Source organism: Chaetodon auriga, chromosome 3 (genome assembly GCF_051107435.1).
Source record: "Chaetodon auriga isolate fChaAug3 chromosome 3, fChaAug3.hap1, whole genome shotgun sequence".
In the NCBI taxonomy this organism is placed as follows: Eukaryota; Metazoa; Chordata; class Actinopteri; order Chaetodontiformes; family Chaetodontidae; genus Chaetodon; species Chaetodon auriga.
The window spans coordinates 3894547-3914210 of NC_135076.1; the positions used below are offsets into that span (position 1 = coordinate 3894547).

Below are 19664 nucleotides of genomic sequence, written 5' to 3' on the forward strand. Positions count from 1 at the left end.
ATTTAAAGGTAATCTCTAGATATTTATTTAGATATATAAAAATATTCCGCTTGGAATACTATTTTGTGTCTTTTCCATAAAAAAGTTCAAGTCCATTTTCAGTGTCTGTGCACTGGAGTTTTTGTATGCTGCACAGTGGAACATGATTTGTTTTCAAACTGAATGTGATGGGATGCACAGATCTGATGCTGTAGTCTTTTCCACCTCAGCAAACCATAAAAACATTTCCAAATTACGTGCATTTCCACTCAGGTGTTTAATGTGCAAATTGAAAATGTGCACAGAAACAGACGGATGGAAATGCACTTAGTAAGTGAGAGCCAGAGTAAAACACTGAGACAGTGTCTTAATAGATCAGACAACAAAAATAATTGTGTGTCTTGCAGCTGCTGATCTTCATTCAGCATGACACACAAGAGTAACACCAACAGCCTGTTGGTGACCTCGTGCTTGATGGTGCATTTCACTTCCCTTTTAATGGCACACAGCAGGTCCAGTCCAGTGTATTTTGATTGTTCTGAATCAGCACGTAATACTATGAAGTAGACCTGTAATATTATTTCTATCTGTTTCCAGCAGTAATATAATCAAAGGGGTTTTAAAAGTTTCACCCACATGGATTCTTTAAAGCTCATTCAATCACTGATCTTCTGTTGAGCTAACATCCTGTTTCCTCACATAGACTTCCTTCACAAGGTGAATGCACTCTTGCAGTTTCAGATCTATCCTGTTCAACCAACATTCAAATTTCAGCAACAGAAAACACTTTCTTTTGTGCTATATTACTTCCTTGACGTGCCCAACACATGCCAAAACAGATACTATTTAGTTAAATTTTATGCAAATCAGATGAACTGCTGGATGAGCCCTTTGGGGATTGGCCATGGTTTGAGTTCTTTTAGAAGACAGTGACAAAGCCTATTTTGTTCTTTAGGGACAAGAATTTGTTGACATGTTCACATAGGAAAAGCTATTTAGAGTTAGTAACCCAAATAAAAACAACTATAGAATGAAACAACAATCAAGCATATCACTTGTTGAATACATTATTCCTAGTTTCAGTGATTCAGTAGTTAACTCTTTCCATCCATGGCCACACAAATGTGCTGCCCCAGCACTAAAAAAGTTGCTGAACAGTTCATGATACCAACAAACCAACCTCCTGGTAGTGTCTCAGAATTTTTTTTTGATTTTTTTTTATTAAAACCACAGAGCAGCAGGATGCAGCAGCAGTGAGAGAGAAGAGAGTCACAGGAAAAGATGGGTGGGTGGGGGGGGGGGGTGTCAACAACAGGAAACAGTACAGAGTGAGTGGTGAGAAAAAAAAATATCTGGCAGTCTTGGCAGGGGACATTCTCCCTTAATATGGTGATGAATAGATGATGATAATAAAAGGTCACTTATTCATACTTTACAATGACAAAGAGGTACAAAGCACATCAGGTTAACTGCCTTTGCAACTGTAACTTTTCCCCAAAATGTTCTACTTTCTGTCCTGTCCATATGTTGGAATGGAAATCCTGGCATCATTTAGCTCAGAGACTGGCCTCGCGTAGCTTTAGGAAATGTCAATGTGTCAGCCTGATGGGAGTCAGTCAGTCAGTCAGAGCAGAACTGCAAACGAATACAAAATATAAATATAAATTATACTACATATTTCAGGCTAAGTACATCTATTCCTCACACACAGTATCTTTTTCATATGATTTTTGAATATGATCATCAGCTCCATTTACTTCTGCATGGCTCCTCTTCAATTTGCATAACTGGAGCTGCAAAGCTATGATCTATGCCCCTGACTGCCAATGCAAGTAATCAATTCACAGGCACCTTTTTGGCCCCAGCCCAGTATCCTGGGAATTACATTAATTCAATACCCAGTACTGACATTCTTGTCTGGGCAACGGCAGGCAAAACTGACATTAGGGCTGCAACTATTCATATCATTATTGATTAATATAACAATTATCTTCTTAAAGATATTCATTTATAATGATGTAAAACAAAGAGAATCAGCAAATTCTCACATTGGAGAAGCTGCAAGCAGCAAATTTTTCACCGCATTTGCTTGAAAAAATTAATTCACTTTTGATTGGCTTACTGACTCAAAACAGAATGGTTCCTGTACTTGCCCCACAGAGTTTATTATCAAATAGTCAGTCAGTCTGATGATGCTGAACCACATTTACAGAGGGAGTCACATTGTAAACATGCAGGATGTTCTTTGACAAAGTATTTGCCCTTGGTTTCAAAATGGTTTACACAGAATGAGACTTTTTGCTTTCAAATCTTGTGTTATTTGGCATGGTTGAGTGAGGATTCAACTGCATGTCATGCCACATAACATCCATCCCATACTGGGACGGCTTGTTACGGGGTTAAAGTCAGCCAGATTGTCCTCTCACACGGCAGCTGCATCATCAAGTCTAGCAGTCATATATTATACAAGAAGTGCATTCAGATTTGAAAAGTTTACATTCGTCCTCTAAAGAGCTCTGAATGTGACATGTAAGCAGAGCATGAAATGAACTTCACACCACAATTCCTACTATTCAACATCTAGTTCAGACATTATCTTAGACTGAACAGAAGTAAACCTCTTCACAAGTTAGCAAGTGAGTAGCACTGTGAAATGGGATTTACAAATCTTTTATCACTTCGGCTTAAAACAAGTGATTGCTGATCCTGCTGATGACTGAAGAACAACCGGTTGCATTTGATTGCTTTACAGAACATCTTTGGTCTTTATTACAGGAGAGGAAATGCGTATAGTATAGCCAAACGACAGTGATATTTAACATGAAAAAAGAAAGGAATGGCAGACTGTGTGAGGTACCGTCATTTGTTTGTGTGGTACATTCAGCAGTCCTTCATCTTGAGAGCATTCATGTAAAAGCAGCCAAACAGGAGTACGTGTTCTGGTGCAGACACAGCAGCATCACCCTCACAGCTGTGCAGTACAGATTACCTAGAAATCCTCTGGAGTGGCGGTACACTGTTGGGTCTGTTGCTGCCTGCCACAGTGAACGCACATCCGTGGTGTGACCGTGCGATGTGATCATGTGATCATAGATGCAGGGGTGGTACGGTGCCTTCCCCTCCCCTGCAAAGTACACATGCTCCTGGGGAGAGACCCCCATGGCCTTGGCGCAAATCCCCATGAAGACGTCGTCGATGTACATGGAGGAGTTCAGCATCAGAGTTGCATGGTAGATCTTAGCAGCCACATCCCCTGAAACCACGTACCCGGCTCCAGCGGTGTAGTCTGGATAGGAAGGCCAGGGGTACAGATCATCGGGAACGTGATACTTGCTGTCTTTACGGCGGATCGGAGGGGCTCCTCTGTGCACATGCCCCACCCACAGGTCTTTGGCCCCTGATTGACTACTTAGGAGCTCCTGCAGGTACTTCACCAAATTGGGCATGTGAATGAAGATGTCATCATCTGCAGACATGAGGAAGCGTGCCTGAGGGCAGTAGATGTGGCCCCAGTGGAACTGCAGAATCAGTTTGGCAGTCAGATTGTGGAAGGTGTCCAAAAAATTCTGCTGGATCAGGTCTCCATAGACTCCGTCCTCCTGCAGCAGCGCTTTCTGCACACCAGATCTCCGCCCAACATCTGGGTGCACGCCAAGGACGAACACCATCCTCATGCTCACCCCCAGTTCTGACCAAACAAAGCTCTCATTCCCCCATGTGTCCCTGATGGCCTGGCGCTGCTCAAAGTTCTCTGGAGATGATTTCACAAACAGAAGCAGGAAGACATCATCCAAGCTTTTCCCATCTCCACCACCACCACATTTATCTGGATGGTTGATGAGGTATGGATAGTTCACTAAGCCACCATCCCCACCATTAGAACCATCCTTCCTGTTTGAGGTGATGGCGAAGGAAGAATTGAGGAAGTCATAGCTGTTGACCAGGTAGCGGTATGTGTAGGATCTCACGTGGCTGACCACGTGGTGGTCCAGCCCCTCCCAGCAGACCGTCACCACACACAGCAGCAGGCCTGTGGTCAGCAGCTGCACAAAGTGGCACTTGCGGATACGACGGAAGTTCATGAACATCGTGACGAATGTTTATTTCTGCTATCTGTGAACACTGACAGCACTATTCTCTGGATCCCTCTAGACTTGTGCTCTGCTGGAGCTGTATGCTCCTGTCTTACCTGTCCCTTCTTTATCTGATAGTAGAGGAAGCTATTTCATCTCTGCCTCCTTTCACTCTTAAGCTTGACTTCTCATTTGACTCTCACGTCTGCCTCTAGCGCTCCTTTCATCTATCTAATTGTCTTCCTTATCATCTCATTCGCTTTATCTTTTATCGTCAGTCTCGCCTCACACATATCCTCTTTCCCTCCTCTTCCTGTCCTTACAACTGGCTTCTGTTTTTGATGTTGTCAAGTCCAGTAGGCTTTTGTCAGGCTCTTCTGCAGTCTGGGTGCTCCGTAACTGATCTTCCTACGCTGTGTGAAGCAAAAGCTCCAATCCCTCATAGTGATCAAGCTTTACACAGATCCAGGTAAAGCTCAGTGTCCTTCCTTTGGCTCAAAAAATTCAATATGCTCTTTTGGCCTTCTCTCCTGGGAACACCTGGTTAGTTTCACCGCTCTCCTCCACTTCCTTATCCCTTCTCCTCTTGGTTACTGTAACATCAGCATGTCATGGAAACATGTGGCACCTGAGAAAGAGAGAAACAATTAAAATCAGTCACTTTGCAAGCTTGGGTGACACTTTTAAGATGGAACACTTGTCTTGAAATTATTAACTGATTAACATTATTTATGTCATTCATCAAAACATACACACAAAAAATTCTATTCAGGCCATAACTTGGGAAAAAAAAAAAAACATATTAAACATTTGACAGTAAGCACTGGTTGCACTCAGGTTTTGTCCTGGTTTTCTAGTTTAGAAAGCAGACACATACACACAAATGGGATCTATGTTTGCAGCATCAGCCTTTCTTTTTACTTTTGTATCTACTGTGATCTGATCAATAAAAGAAAAAAAGAAAAAAAATTATACTTTTATACTACTACTATTGTACTTTTGGGAGAAATACTTAAAAGAAATACTTAAAAATGAAGACTTGTGATATCTCAGCTTTCCGAGACCTACTTTGATTTCTGATTAATTGGCAAACAATGCCAAACATTTGCTGGTTCCAGCTTCTCAGTGTGAAGATTAGCTGCTTCTCTGTGTCATATTGTTGTAAAGTGTATACTTTTTGTCTCATTTTTGACTGTTAGTTGGATGAAAAAAGTCATTCCAAAGCATTACACTGGGTCCTAGAAAAAGGCTGTTATGCAAATGATGTAAACACCCCGTAAAATGATGAACCCTGAGGCGCAATCTTCTCAGACTGCGGAGGAAACAGAGAAGCGGGGTTCCATTAGGCGCAATGTTTAAATGCTCAACGTTGCAGCGCAACATGAAGACGACAAAATATGACCATTAACGCAACCAAAGTAACAGCACGAGGTAGTCCACGTCGGGAACTTTATGTGAGGATACACAGGATGATCCGCCCCTTCCCTGTGACACCATGGTGCTACATGCAGTAAGTCTGAGGTGCAAAACGAACGCTACAGGTAGAGCTCACAGGTAAAATCCTATTTTTAAAAACGAAGCATTTAAAACAGGAAACAAAGATGTTGTGAGAGGGTCGCCACGTTGATCACATAAGGCGGGCGGCCACCGCCTTTTTTAAAAAGGCCACTTCTGTCTTCCGGATCCATCAGTTTAGAGCCAGCGGAGCGAAACGCACGGCACGAACACAGAGGCTTCACAGAAATATGCTACTCACCGAAGTTATGAAGAAACCTGTGGTTGGAGGGGCCGAGGAGGGGCACACTAAGCCATGTTAGTCTACACATGATTAATAGGGGCAGTCCGACTCTCACGTCATCATTACCTGCGCGTCTTTTGGATTTGCTGAGGATCGCGAATACGTCACCACGTGATGTTTACGCACAAGCAGGTGTTGTTGAGGCAACGTTCTCCCCGCAGGCCTTTGTAGGGTGTGGAGGCTGTGTATGTATGTGGTATGAAAGCATGGTCGGCGCCAGAACGAGTAACGCAGGTGGAGAGCGGGGGCTGGGTGGCGGCGGCGGGGGCACCATGTTGCTGGGAAATGAAAGTGAGACCATTTGGTGGTACAGCCCCCAGGAGTCTCAAGCTCGCACATTTTTGTCACTTCGCTATCAGTCTGACTAAAAACACAAGGGAAAAGCACGTAGGTGGAAATGAGGGACACAAATGTTTTGCATTGAACAAAATGTTTTACTCATAACCGTGGATGTGGGAAAGATGGGTGCCGAGGGGGCTGCAAGACCCCCTAAAACAAGGCATCATATCATGTGGCTGAGCAGTGACGTGTATGAACACTGCTGACGGGAGTGACAAACAGAATGATCTGTGTTTTAATAATCTATGATATCGCTGCATTCATAAAGGAGAGAGATCACAGTTAATTTTGTCTTTTTTTTTTTTTGTTGTCTGGTTCTGCTGCAGGCAAAATAAACTAGATACTAAAGACTCCTTCAGCTGAGGCTTTTGACAGATAGCATTGATGATAATGACTGATGTCATAATGCTTTCCCTGGAAATAGCAAAGTTTCACAACAAGAGAGGCAGCTCAGATATGAGGAAACTAGTAACGGCCACAAATTATTCAAAGTGCCCACAGCTGATATGACACACACTCATACACACACTTGTATTTTTGCCCTTGTTTGTACTTTTGCCCTTGTGAGGACACTCATCGACTATACATTCCCCTGCCCCTGACCTTAATCTGGACCAACACAGCTAAGTGCTTTACCTAAACCTAATTCTAATCTAACCCTTAAAGCTGCAGTAAGTAACTTGTATAAAAGTAATTTTTTGACGTATTTGCTAAAACTGTCCCTATGCCCAGACAGCAGTACATGAAACATGTAATCTGTGGAAAAAAAAAAAAAACAGCTCCATTGATCCCACCTACTGCTCCTACTGTGATTTGCAAGAATCCACCGCGCCCGTCGCAAAACAACCTATCAGAGCCAGAGGAGCGTCTGATGGAGTGTCTGACATCTGTCAATCACTACTCACACACGCTGCAAACCGCCCCCTCCCCCTCCTCATGCTGCAGCTCTGTGAGCGGCGTCAGGAGGCTAGTGAAAGCCATGGCGAAGCAACGGACACCCGCAAAGGAGAAACTGCCCATACCGCCACTGCCAACAACAGCATATACGGCAAAAAACGATCACACAGGTTCAGGAAAGACTGAGTGAGGCGTCAGTCTGTCAGTCAGTATGATACAACCACTGGAAAACTAATGGAGAATAACCGTAAACTACCATGTTCAGGGGTCAGACTTAGTGCAGACGATTCTGCAGTCACTAACAGTGCTGAACACAGCCAATTGCTTTATCAGCTGTGTATCTTTCATGTGACTTGGCACAGGGTGTCCTGTTAGTCAGGGTCTCTGTTAATGTTGCCTGACATCTTATCCCCTCCTTTCTTCTCTATTATCTGTGTAATCTTTAAGTCGTATGTTTCCATGCCTTCCTACCATTATTGGTGAAAATATTAACACATGTAGGATCATGGTGAAGGGTCAACCCTGCCGAACTCCTACTCAGTCCAGTCGAGTCGTTAACATTTCAAAATATTTGAAATTAGTTACCCCTTAGTTACCTTGTTTTATTTATTTATTGGTAGTTTGCCTGATGTTGATTCTGTGGTCACATGAAAACTAAAATGGTATAAATAGTACAATAAATATGAGTTAAACTGGTCAATTTTGAGCCAAATTTAAAATGTATTGAGTCACTGGTTTGCTAATAAAAGAACACTAGGAGGACTTCATCAACTAGCAACTGCATCATTTCTGTTTTTATTTATTTATGTTTTATTTAGAAACAAGACTAATTAAAATTATGTTTGATACAAACATATACATCTTTGTATTGATTATCTATTTTCCTCAAATCATTTAGGCCTAACTGGAACCAGAACAGGAAGGGGGGTGGTTAAACACAGACTGGCCTGTAAACACAAAAATCACCATTGTATATTGTAAACACCCCAAAACAGCCAGGCCCTTATGCTGGCTAACTGTCTTTAACTCTGTGGAGGACACTGTCAATGTAAGTGCCGACCCAGCACAATGAATCATAATAGAGGGGATTTAGCCCAGCAGAGCCCCCGAGCACAGAAGCTGCTGACATCTGTGCAAAGCTGCCACACAATAGGCTGAACACGAATTTCCACCACAGCATATTTTAAGTGATCACTGGGGTCATCCAACAATGGAGAGCTCTGACATGTGGTCGAGCCTTGACATCTAGAGGTCTTGTGACTAAACATGAGAGGATCCACTATCTAGGCTTTGTATGTGATGACCCTTAAAGTAGTAATCACAACATTTTCTATAAATGATCATTTAACTACATTTTCAAATTGGACTACATGGTAACAGTATTCGACATGAAGCCAATTCAGTAATACTTGAATTTGACCTTGAGAGACTTGTTTTGTAAAGCCGTCTACCACACAGGAAATGAGGCCCTTTCTGTTTCCTGTTACTTTAGAATAAGGATGATGGCAAAGCACTCAAAGGTTTAACCAACCGACCGAAATTTTTTGTCTTATTTTGAGTATTGATGTAACTGTCAGTAGGAGCTAGCTTTCTCTTATGCATTGGACTCTCTAGTTTATCAAAGAGCAGAAAAAAGGCAACCACTTCCTGTCATCTATCGAGTGTGATGTTAGACCTTTTCCTTGGCTTTTTAGTGCATGTGCCCTTTGTTTCTCTGCTGCTGTTCGCCTTTTTAGTTCAGGGACACACGCATACAGCAGTCAGTATTTGCAGTTACTTCACATACATATGATTAAATAATTACAACAGAATAGTGCCTAGTAATGAGGTTTGAGGTTATAAATCATGCAACATAATCTGCTTTTAATAAGACAAATTATCAATATAGGTGATTCTTTTGTGATGCTGCTCACTGCTGCTTGAGACAAAAACTGGAAAACTATCATCCACTGTGAAAACAGAAAATGAAATTACTGCACACACGGTTTGAGTGAAACTGTAAAATCACCAGCAATGAACACTAATGTTGCAAATTAGCAGTGGTCACATGCTAGATACTGGCATATAGACTGTGCTTTTCTAGTCTTAGGCAATTAGGGGTTTAGTATCTTGGGATCGAACCACCAACCTTCTGATAGGTGAACGACCGCTCTATCTCCTGAGCCACAGCCAACTTTCTTTATAACCACTTCCTTTGGCGGGAAACTAGTGGTTGTACAATACATTTCTGTACACCCTAAATGGTTAAGAAGCCTCACACAGTACGTACAGTGGAACTGGGAACCTGATAGCCCTTTACACTTAAACTGGAGTTATGCTTCTCTGCACGTAAGCGAATGTGCATGGGTGTCGTTTGGACATGTTCTCTTGTGCGTACTTAACAGATACTTCTTTGACCACTGACTTTAAGTAAGTTAGGTTTTTAAGTTAAGTTTCTCTAGTAATTTTCTCTAAATGTAGTTAAATTTAAATCAAATGAGTGTACATTTTGAGAAATGAAATGATGACTACAGTAGTTGCTGACTGTAACTGCAGGCTGCAATGTAGATTGAGATGTTATCTTGCAACTGTGCAGACTCTGCCACAACTAGGCATAGGCCATGGACCCCCATTTCTTTGCCAGGAATCCCAGAGAGGTTTCTGAGCAGTTCAGTGTACAATTGATTGGTAATAATATGGTCAAACTACTCACTTAGTTAATTTTCTTCTAGGCACTTGTGGGGAATCGTGGTTTGTTCACCACAAGTGTGTTCTGAGTGGTTTTATTCTTCCTTTTACTTTCAGATTGCCAGAGGAGACCTATAGCATATGAGCTCATATTGCATCAAATAATTAAAAGTGGGGCAGCTTAAAATTTGAACATGTTCAGGTGATCATATTTGACACCAAGAAGTTCTTAATGCTTGAAAAATTTTTCCTCAGCAGACAAAGTAGATGAGTTCACCTCAGTACATTTAAATTACTGGAACTGGAACTGGATTTTCAGCAAGTATCTAAACAGGAGGGATGAAAAATAGGCTCATAAGTCTGCACAAACTATGTTTACAAGCCTCGCCTCCCTTGCAAACGAGGAGAATGTAAGCAAATGTGTGACAGAGGCATCCTTTCCACTGTGGCCCAGAGCGAAGAGAACAGATACATGTGCCATCTGCCCAGCAGAATGAAAGTGCTCTGTGCATCCTGTATGACATACATAGTTTGACATAGTTATGGTTCTTTATATAATCAGTGTTAGTGGTCACTGGGGTGGAATATTGCAGGAATGCAGAATATTTCTGTTATTGAGGCTGTGGTTGTGCGTGTTTTTTCACTGTGAGCTCAATCATACAGTCTGTTACCTGTGATAACTCTGGCGACTGGTCTGTGACACATAGATTAGATATGTGTATGGCCCCACCTTAAATGTCACAAAAAGGACCATTCCTGCATTTAATGGAAACTAGAGGACTGTTTCGTGAAGGAGATTAAGAAAAATGGCATTTAGAAACATGACATTTAGTGTTTGATCAAACAATTCTTCTTGTTTAGTATAACTGGTTTTGTTTAGTGGTGTTGGCCATCATCATGGTGTTGAACATCACGTCAACAAAGACTCATGGGCTAAGAAACATGAGTGGTCAGGTAGTCAGTTAGAAACAAGCTAATAATTTCCAGATGATCTTATTTGTACGTGAAGCTCAAAGTGAGCACGCCTGCGATACCCATAATAGTCCTTGCACAGGAAACGTATGTGGGTGCACTGTGAAAGCTAGGTGTTGGTCAAAGTCAAGTGAACAAGTGGCTCTGTAAACTTGTTGTAGCAATGATACCAAAGTCCCTAATTTTACCAATTGACATGGGTGCATAAATGTTATCAAAGGTGATAGAAATGATGGCCAAATATACAAAAATAGGGCTCAAGTTGTGGTAAACTGATGAATCCAAGTCTTTGCTCAGTTTGATTTCACCAAACTAACTTGAGATGTCTCCTGTGAGGATTAATGAAGTTGGGCTAGTGCTGTCAGGTGGTTCAGAGCAGGATACCTGTCATTGCATATCAAATGTCCTATCAACGCCATATCGAATAACAGCCCTTACCATTCTGCTCCTTAACAGCCCTGACTGAGAGCAGAAGTTACCAATAGGTTTGTTCTAGTATGCAGTGATTATTCATTTCTGTGCACTCCTGCAGAGTTACTTACTGCATGTCAACGAGTGAATGTACTGTAGGCATTCTTGAAGTAAAGTAAACACACATTTGCATGCTAAGAAAAGGTCAATGAAGAAATTGAGGCAGCAGAGGCAGGAGGACATGAGGAGACATGCCATCCAAGCTGGCTCAAGGAAATCACTGAAAATGACTGAACTGAGTTTGTGAGAGTATGTAAAAGCAACATCTCACACATTCAGCATCAGCTGCTGTGAAATAAGCTCTTTATTTCTACCATGAGTGAAGCTCCACCACCACCAGTCCAAAAGCGAAACTTGCTAAGTCACATCTGGCTGAACAGCTTCCATGTTTTGTGAAATATCACTTTCGGATACAGTAGTTCTTTCAGCTATTCAAATAGAGATCTTTTATTTAATTCTTACCAGTGTGGCCTAATTATTGACTCTGACCTGCAGTAACACTAGTGCGTCCTAGAATAGGGTGGAAACTGGCTATTTATCTGATCAGTCGCCAGATTTCAGCATAAGTCACAAAAAACACCCTGTGCTCCCGATGATTTCATGAGAGAAAGTTGGTTTCCTGTCGGTGCATCTCCGGAGCAAGCTGTATACTTAGTTATATTTTTAAAAAACATTCTTTTCTCTTAGTTTTATTCTCATCCTTATTCTCTATTATGTATAATATGTTTTTGTGTATGCTTAACCTGCTGCTGCAACAAAAGAATTTCCCAATTGGGATCAATAGATTAAAGTCTAACTTATTGCTTATTATTATATTATTTATTATCTCTCATTTCTTTAATCTATCTAGTTATTGTTTCTTGTTATATTTGCTGTTACAATGGCATAGAGTTATAGGTTGATGGGAATCAACCTCACTGAAAACCTGTCATGGTCCTCACTCACTTACAACTGTATTTCTTCAGGAAACCATGAAACCTGCCAAGTTCTTGTTAACTTTTACAGAGGAGCAATAGAAAGCATTCTGACTGGAAACATTACAAACTGGCATGGGATGTGCACAGCCCCGGACAGGAGGGCTGAGCAGTGGGGCATTAAAACCACACAGAACATCACTGGTACCAGCTACTGAGCATCACTGACATCCAAGAGGGGAAAATCCAAAGGATACTAAAAGGCAATAGCGAGCCCAGCCACATCCTGTTCACCTGCTGCCATGACACCAGACTCCTCGAGCTCTGCACCCCACCATAAATGATAGTTTATTTCTTGACTCATAAATTAATCATCCGTTTATATAATTTTTGTTTTCGTGAGTAGCAAAAAGGGAGTAAAAATAGAATTTCAACATACAGCCAGGGTTGTAAAATGATAAATACATGAACCTTGCACCTTGTCTTTTGCTTTGCTAACCTGATTCATCCCCTCCGTCTTGCTCAAACAGTCTTGTAAAGTAAAGGATATGGCCTGGCATCCTCTCAGCAGAGACCCAGAGAAAAAGTGCTTTGAGTTCTGGTCCTATTTCCTTATTTGACTTCATCATCACGACACATCCAGCTTGTTTTTTTTTACCTCTCTAACTCTGTCAGTCTGCTACTGCAGGCTGACACCTTTAGCCTTGAACACTGGATGGTATTATAGACTTCATTCAGAGCAACACCCTTCAGCACACAGATACACACATACACACTGTGCTCCTGACTTACCGCCTGTTTTTGAGTCCAGTCCATGTGTGAGGTACAGTACAGACAAAGCCCTCTCCTCTGCTCTGCTCAGCCCCTGTAAACTCAGCTTTTATCTGCCTACCTGTGACACTTACTGTCTCTGCCTCACGTTTTCCAACTGCCTCTCTTTTTCTTTTGCCATCTCTGTTTTTTTTCTCTCACTTTTTCCCGTCAGACACGATACTCCATTTCATAAACTCAGCTGCGCTTCAAGTGTTGCTCTGACTGCCCTGAAGGTCCCGGTGTGTGAGAGAGACTGTGTGTATGGAGTGGGTGGGTGTATCTTGTAGAGGGGGAGGAACCACTGGGCTCTTTACTTCCCCTTCACTCTATCCAACCTCCCTCTATCTGTGCGACTTTTCAGGCTGTATCAGTATTTATATCCACAAGCACTTGGAGGAATTTCAGTTTTCTACGGGTGAATGTGTAGGGTAATTACGTCCCAACAGTTAGAGCGCACACACAGGAAGTACAAAGAACACAGGAGTGCAAAACTAAATGGAACCATTTGCAGTAGCTGACCACGGCCCTCAGCAGGTGCTCAAATAACATGCATGAATATTAGCATTTATTGAAATCTGTTCTAACATTAGCAAGCTCAGCTGTGTGGTTTCCACTTCCTACACAGAAAACAAACCAGGGTCTTCCCACATGTTTAATGTTAAAAAGGAACAGACTCCCAAATGTTAAATGTAGATAGTGATGTGGTATTGTTGAAAAAAAAATAAAAATAAAAATAAATAAATAAATAAAATTCTTTCCAAAAACACTATGTCCAAAATAAGTTTTTGGAAAAACAGAAACTATGCACAATATATGTAGTATCATTAAAACTCAAATTTCCTGACACTAAAAGCAAAACAATTCAAATTCCAGCTCCTCTCCACTAATATAATATAAAATATCATATCATATAATATTAGGCTCACTACAAGAATAATGGACAGATATTAGCCCTAATTGCCTGTTCTCTGCAAATGGGACTGAGCGCCACTGTCTGAACCCCAGAGAGACACATAAACCATTCCCTACAATCAGACTGAAACCTCAGTGAAAGCATAAGCCTTGTCCAGGAAATTGTTAAAGGTCATTCAGGATCATTTGCGCCCAAATGGAACTGTATTTGCTCTGTTATTTAAATTTGACAAGCCTCAAGAAGACAAAAGATGAAATCAATCACTTATTGGGGCATCTGTGAGACACGTGGGAGATAGGGCTGGGCATCATTTGAAATTTTGAAATATTTGTGCCAATACGATAACATGAATCAGTTTCAGCACTGATAACTTTCATTTCACGAAAGTATTCAAATCTTAAATGTTATCCTAACACTAGTGGCTGGATAATAACAGTTTGAAGTTGGCAAAATTCAGATTTTGGATTGCTTAACAGTGGCCACTGTGGCCACAAGCGGCACTTATAGGATAACAGTAAATGTTTAAAGGTAGTAAACAGCAGCACAATTAGAAAAGAGTTGTTAAAGGAAGAATGATCATTCCTTCTTTAACTGTACATTTGAGTCAGGACACTCATGTCAAGGTTTTATTGCAGCAGTTTTGCGGCATTTTAGCTTGATGATGCAACTCTGCTCATGTGATATTCTAGAACAAAACTGAGTAAGCTTGAACAGCCCTGGGCTCACAATCCCCCCACAGCAAAACATGAGATACACAACATTTAATGAACACCAAACCAAAGTCAAAGTTTTCAGAATTCACATACAACTATGATAAATGCTCATTTCTGTTTTGCCGTTTCTGATAGCAGGCAGCAGTGTGGCAGAGAGGATGCAACTCTCAGAGACTGAATGAGTGCCAAATGTTTGCATGGACTGCCTATTGAGAAACATAGGACATGGACATACATAGACCTGCAGTGGGAGTTTGTCAGTCACAGTTTAAAGTCATACTGAAAACTTAAGTAGTGAAATTAGTAATGTTCAGCAATATAGAGAACGCATGTCCTCTGAATTGAATCAGCTGATACACGCATCATGTACAATAAACGTAATTATATCTTCACATTGATTGGAGGATAAGTCTGTGTCTGTGTGCATGAGCATGTGTGAAATTGTACAAATCAGTGCCAGCACCCATGTTGTGAGCATTTTTAAAGACAGCAGCTGTGCAGTCGGGTAATGAGCACACAAGGCTAGCCCTTTGTGTCCCTGTACTTGTGCACATTCTTAGGTATAACTAGGTTAGAAAAAAGCGCTTCAGTTACAGTCTCAGATTTGTAGCAACGGCGAGGAAGACACCTACAAAGTCTGTGGTTACTCAACAAGCAAGCAGCGTTTCTTCCATTTCCTGTATTTGTGTGTGATATGAGAGATGGGAGCATCTGATGCATTTGCTTATAGCTTTATTGACCTATTGTAGAGTACATCAAAAAGCCTCTTAGCACATCTCTATGGGTTTGTGATAGCATATAAATTTGCAAGTCAAACCTTATACAAGTGCCTACATGAAAAGGAACATTACTGCCTGTACAAAGGTTGATGTTGTTTTGTGGGAGTGGTGAAGGCTTTCAAACTAGTTTGCTGAAAAAAAGGGAAAAAAAAGGCTCAACTCAAATAACTTACAACCCTTCTCCAGCGCTTTCAAGCATATCTCATCATCCATCCATCATTCGATGTGGCTCTGGGAAAAAGCTGATAGGTTGACCTTGAGTTAAGACTTTTTTTTTTGTCTAGCTACTGTTTCCAAAGTCCAAAATGTCATTTTCACTTGCATAAAGAACCCCAATGATCATCAGTGTTGTTGAGACTTGAAGTGTCTAACAGAAAGTCTGTGTTACAGACTGGAGATGTGGTTTGAAGACGAACAAGCCAATAGTCTTGAGCTTCTGCTTGAAGATGCATTAGCTGCTGCTAGCATAACACACCCAAATCTCCAACTGACTTGTTGATGCTCAAGTTGCATTGTGGGGGATGGAATATAAATGCTAGGTTATATATGGAAGAAGAATGTATCGAATAAATAAGAGGATATCTCTCGACCTGCTGTGACTTCCATGAGTCTGACAATATGATAGAAGTGCAATGCTAAATCGGTGGAGTACTCCTTTCAAGCTTTCTTCTGCTGCCACCTGTTGAGTTCTGCTCTACACTCTTATGTGGAAATGAAAGTCTGCATATCTGATTGAGCCATTACTTGAACTGAACTGAACTGCAAACTCCTGTCTTATCATGACAAGTAAGTGGAAGAAAACCACTTCAGATGGAAGGTTGATCCAGTTATATTACTGTAGTAACTGCATGCCAAGGTCAATTAGCATTGGAGGCTTTGTTTTAGTACATATGATATTCTTCACTATGTGACCAAACAGGCACACACACAGACAAACAAGCATATATGTGTGAAAAATCCCAAACTGTTACAGCTCCTGACAGCTGGACAGTCTGGACAGACAGACGGACATTGCCTTTCCTGGAGCCATGCAGCAAGCATAGCTAAAAAGTTGACTTCCTATGGGTGGAAGGATACCAGCGCATCGATTTAGCAACTCATGAAAGATGAACATGAGTGTTCAGTTTCCTGATGACTCACAACGTGATTTAGTCCCTCTGATTGAACATTAGGAGAAGGATCCAATTACCAATGTAGAGGAAACAACATGAAATAAAAAAAAGTGCAAGTTTCCGTTTTGTAATGGTGCCACATTTGTCCTTTGGGAGACAAATCCTGATGAAGTCTGATCTCACTGCTCATCCAAAATACCCACAAAACATTCTTGTTTATGAGTGTGTCATTACTGCTGTGCCAAGATTGAAAAGCCATTATTTGAATTTTCATGTTGTTTTCATTAGCCAGTTAGTGGCTCTAAGTGGACAACTTCAACAACAGCAGGGTAGACTGGCTCGGGAGGGAAAATGCTGCTCTCATGTGACCAAAGAGCACTTCACTGACATATTGATTGCTGGTTACTGATCCATTAGTTTGTTTGTCGGCTTGCAAAGATCCCTGTCAGACCAACACAGGATGGATGAATAAATGAATGTCTTTTCTGGAGGGAATTCTGCTAGAAGGTTTTCATTGTTTGCTCTGTGTTAGAAACCACCCTGCTTTCTTCTTTCTCTGCAGACACATCATGACTGAGCTGATTGAAACAGAGAGGCTGTATGTGGAGGAATTGCAAAGCATCATGGAGGTACAGTGCATCTGCTGGCTCTAGGATCGTCTTGTGTATTTTCCATTGCCTCAGGGCTTACTTCCATTCAAAACAACTGCAATCCTGCATACTGCATGCAGCGGCCGGTCTCTGGTCTATTACATTTAATAGTGAGATTCATTAGACGCACACCATTAGTCTGGAGTTATTAATCATTTGATTTTCTGATTTCTGACTCTGATCTAGTGCTTGATATTGGATTTATCATTTCAATAGGGATATTCTCAATGCAAATAGTCTCCAATCCCGACATTCAATAGCACTATGACTACTGGGGCAATCCTGACCTCAGTAACTACATTAATTTGCCATTTAGTAGAAAGAACACTGCATTTGCCCTCCTCCTGTCAATGTATGTAATTCATATGACCTCCAGGGCTGAATAGGTCAATTTTCTGTTGGCTTACACATGCATGAAAGGTTGAACTGCAGCAGGAATGCATTGATGCTGACTGTACAGTATATTGATTAGACGGAACACAGCACAGTGTGTCAGTGTGTATTAGTCTAGAATTTATTCCCATCATCCACAGATGTTGATCTGTGGATTGAGTTTAACACTGCAGATGGGCAGAGGTTAAGAATCTCTCATTCTCTGGTTGTCTCACATTGAAATGATTAGCTGTCTTAGATGTTTTGCTGCATTGCCAGTTGATTTTTCTTTCTCTGTCTCATTATTCTAAACTCCTTGTTGCCCTCCTCCCCAGGGTTACTTTGCAGAGCTGGATAACTCTGAACTCAGCCACCTCATCCCCCCATCCCTGGAGAACAAACGGGATGTGCTATTTGGCAACCTGCCAGAGATATATGAATTTCACAACAGGTAGGTGGGATGCATCTTGTACATTGCCATGACATACAATATACTGTATCTTGGGAACACTGATATCAGGAAAAAACAAGACTGACCACAAGATTAGTGATGGGAATTCCGGCTCTTTTAAGAGAGCAGGTTCTCACGGCGCGGCTCTCATAAAAGAACCGGCTCTTTTGGCTCCCACGTGGCTCTTCAGATTTTTTGCTGCTTAAATTTATCCACCAAAATAATGTAAAATTTTATGTAAAATTAATTACTAATGTGCAAAACATAGTTTATATCAAATTTTACTGCATTTCCTGTCTGTCGCAGCTCTGTGTGTGTGTTTGTGTGTGTGTGTGTGTGCGCGCGCGCCGTGTCTGTACCCCCCCCCTCCTCCCCCTCTTGCTCAGTGCGTACACACAGAAGCCACCACACATCATGTAGTTGACCAATCACGTGCAGCTTGAATGGAAAAAAAGTCGAGAAAAAACCCAGATAGAAGAGAGCCAAGAGTATCTTTTAGATTGGTAAAATTAATGTTATTACTGGATTAATTTTGTCATTGGAGACTTGGTGATTATTTTCTGAGTCTTCATCAGTTTCATTTGTCAAGTCAAATATTTTCCTTAGATTGCAAAATTAAAGTTAAAAAACAATGCTTCAGTTTCTTTTTGGCCACAAAACTTTGACGTATCTCCCTATAAAGTTGTTATGGTGAACTGTTTGCACATCCAGCCGATAGAGCAACACCAATATTCTGTCAGAATAGCGTTTGTGTCCAGTTGATGAGTGCAAGTCCAAAATTCACTCTGCTTTTAGCTCCGTTTTGTTCTCCACCAACCCATAAGAAAATAGTCTGACTATTTAGCTGCTAAATGCTCCACTATGGTCACCAGCTAGTTGCTAACTTTGGTTGTCTGCTTTTTGGTTCTGCCAAAACAATTAGCTAAAATGAGCTGAAATGTTCTGTAAAACTGAATGGAATAGCAGAGGTAAATGATAATCCTCTGTGGTTTCACATTTCACATTACAGTCATTGGACCCATTGTCTATATAAGAGTATAGAGTAGCTTTAAAGCCACGCTTATATGATATAAGTAGCACTTGGTGCTGCTAAGTGGTGAACTGACCTATTTCATGTCCCATTCAAAGCACTTTCTTCAATGCTTTTGGTGATGCAGCATTGAAGAAAGTATCCCCCCCCCCCCCCCCCCCCAAAATCTAACATGCTTTAAGAAAACAAACCCACATCTCAAGCTTGGCCCCACTATGATGTTTTATGTGCTGTATTATTAGGTACACTATCTGTGCAGAGTATTGATCTATGGTGACAGGAAGCTTTAGACAGTCACGCAGGTTCTCTTCATCTTCAGTGTGACTGGACTGGAGTGGCTGGGGATCAGGAGTTGAGTGGGTCATCTACTGATCACAATTTTAACGGTTCAATCCCACCTCCTCCTGTCAACAAATGTCCTTGGGCAAGACACTGAACCTTGAATTGTTCCTGGTCAGGCAAGCACCCTGCGTCTTAGCTTGCTGCCATCGGTGTGTGAGTGTGTGTGCGAATGGGTGAAGGTGAGGCAAGAACCTTGCAAAGGTTCAGTCACAGTTCACCAACAGCATCTGAGCCTCATTCGTAGTTGTTCTTGTCTCTTTTGGTTCGACATTTTGCAGGTGAACCAGAACTACCAGGTCCTGCTGTTGGATTAAAAACTGCAACTGACCTTTACTAATTTCCTACATAACTACAGTGGCCATTTGTCATTGTACCTCTT

General features: G+C 41.4%; 2 protein-coding genes across 9 annotated transcripts in view; one reads left to right on the forward strand and one right to left on the reverse strand.

Annotated features, from left to right (window-relative positions):
* mcf2l2 (MCF.2 cell line derived transforming sequence-like 2) overlaps positions 1 to 19664 on the forward strand; it is a 140681-nt gene that overhangs the window by 63006 nt on the left and 58011 nt on the right. For all 8 annotated transcript variants that reach the window (XM_076723033.1, XM_076722987.1, XM_076723016.1 and 5 more), the window contains exons 16-17: positions 17003 to 17069; positions 17798 to 17913. In XM_076723033.1, the coding sequence (XP_076579148.1) occupies positions 17003 to 17069; positions 17798 to 17913 (183 nt within the window). The remainder of the gene's footprint in view (positions 1 to 17002; positions 17070 to 17797; positions 17914 to 19664) is intronic.
* On the reverse strand, positions 1203 to 13178 carry b3gnt5a (UDP-GlcNAc:betaGal beta-1,3-N-acetylglucosaminyltransferase 5a). Its single transcript, XM_076723053.1, has 2 exons — positions 12903 to 13178; positions 1203 to 4680 (listed from the first exon to the last, which is right to left on the reverse strand). The coding sequence occupies exon 2, from the start codon at positions 4065 to 4067 to the stop codon at positions 2886 to 2888; it is 1182 nt and encodes a 393-aa protein (XP_076579168.1). The 5' UTR covers positions 4068 to 4680; positions 12903 to 13178; the 3' UTR covers positions 1203 to 2885.

What these genes read in the sequence shown, in the direction of transcription:
- b3gnt5a (XM_076723053.1), bottom strand. Translation starts at nt 4,067, where the DNA reads ATGTTCATGAACTTCCGTCGTATCCGCAAGTGCCACTTTGTGCAGCTG.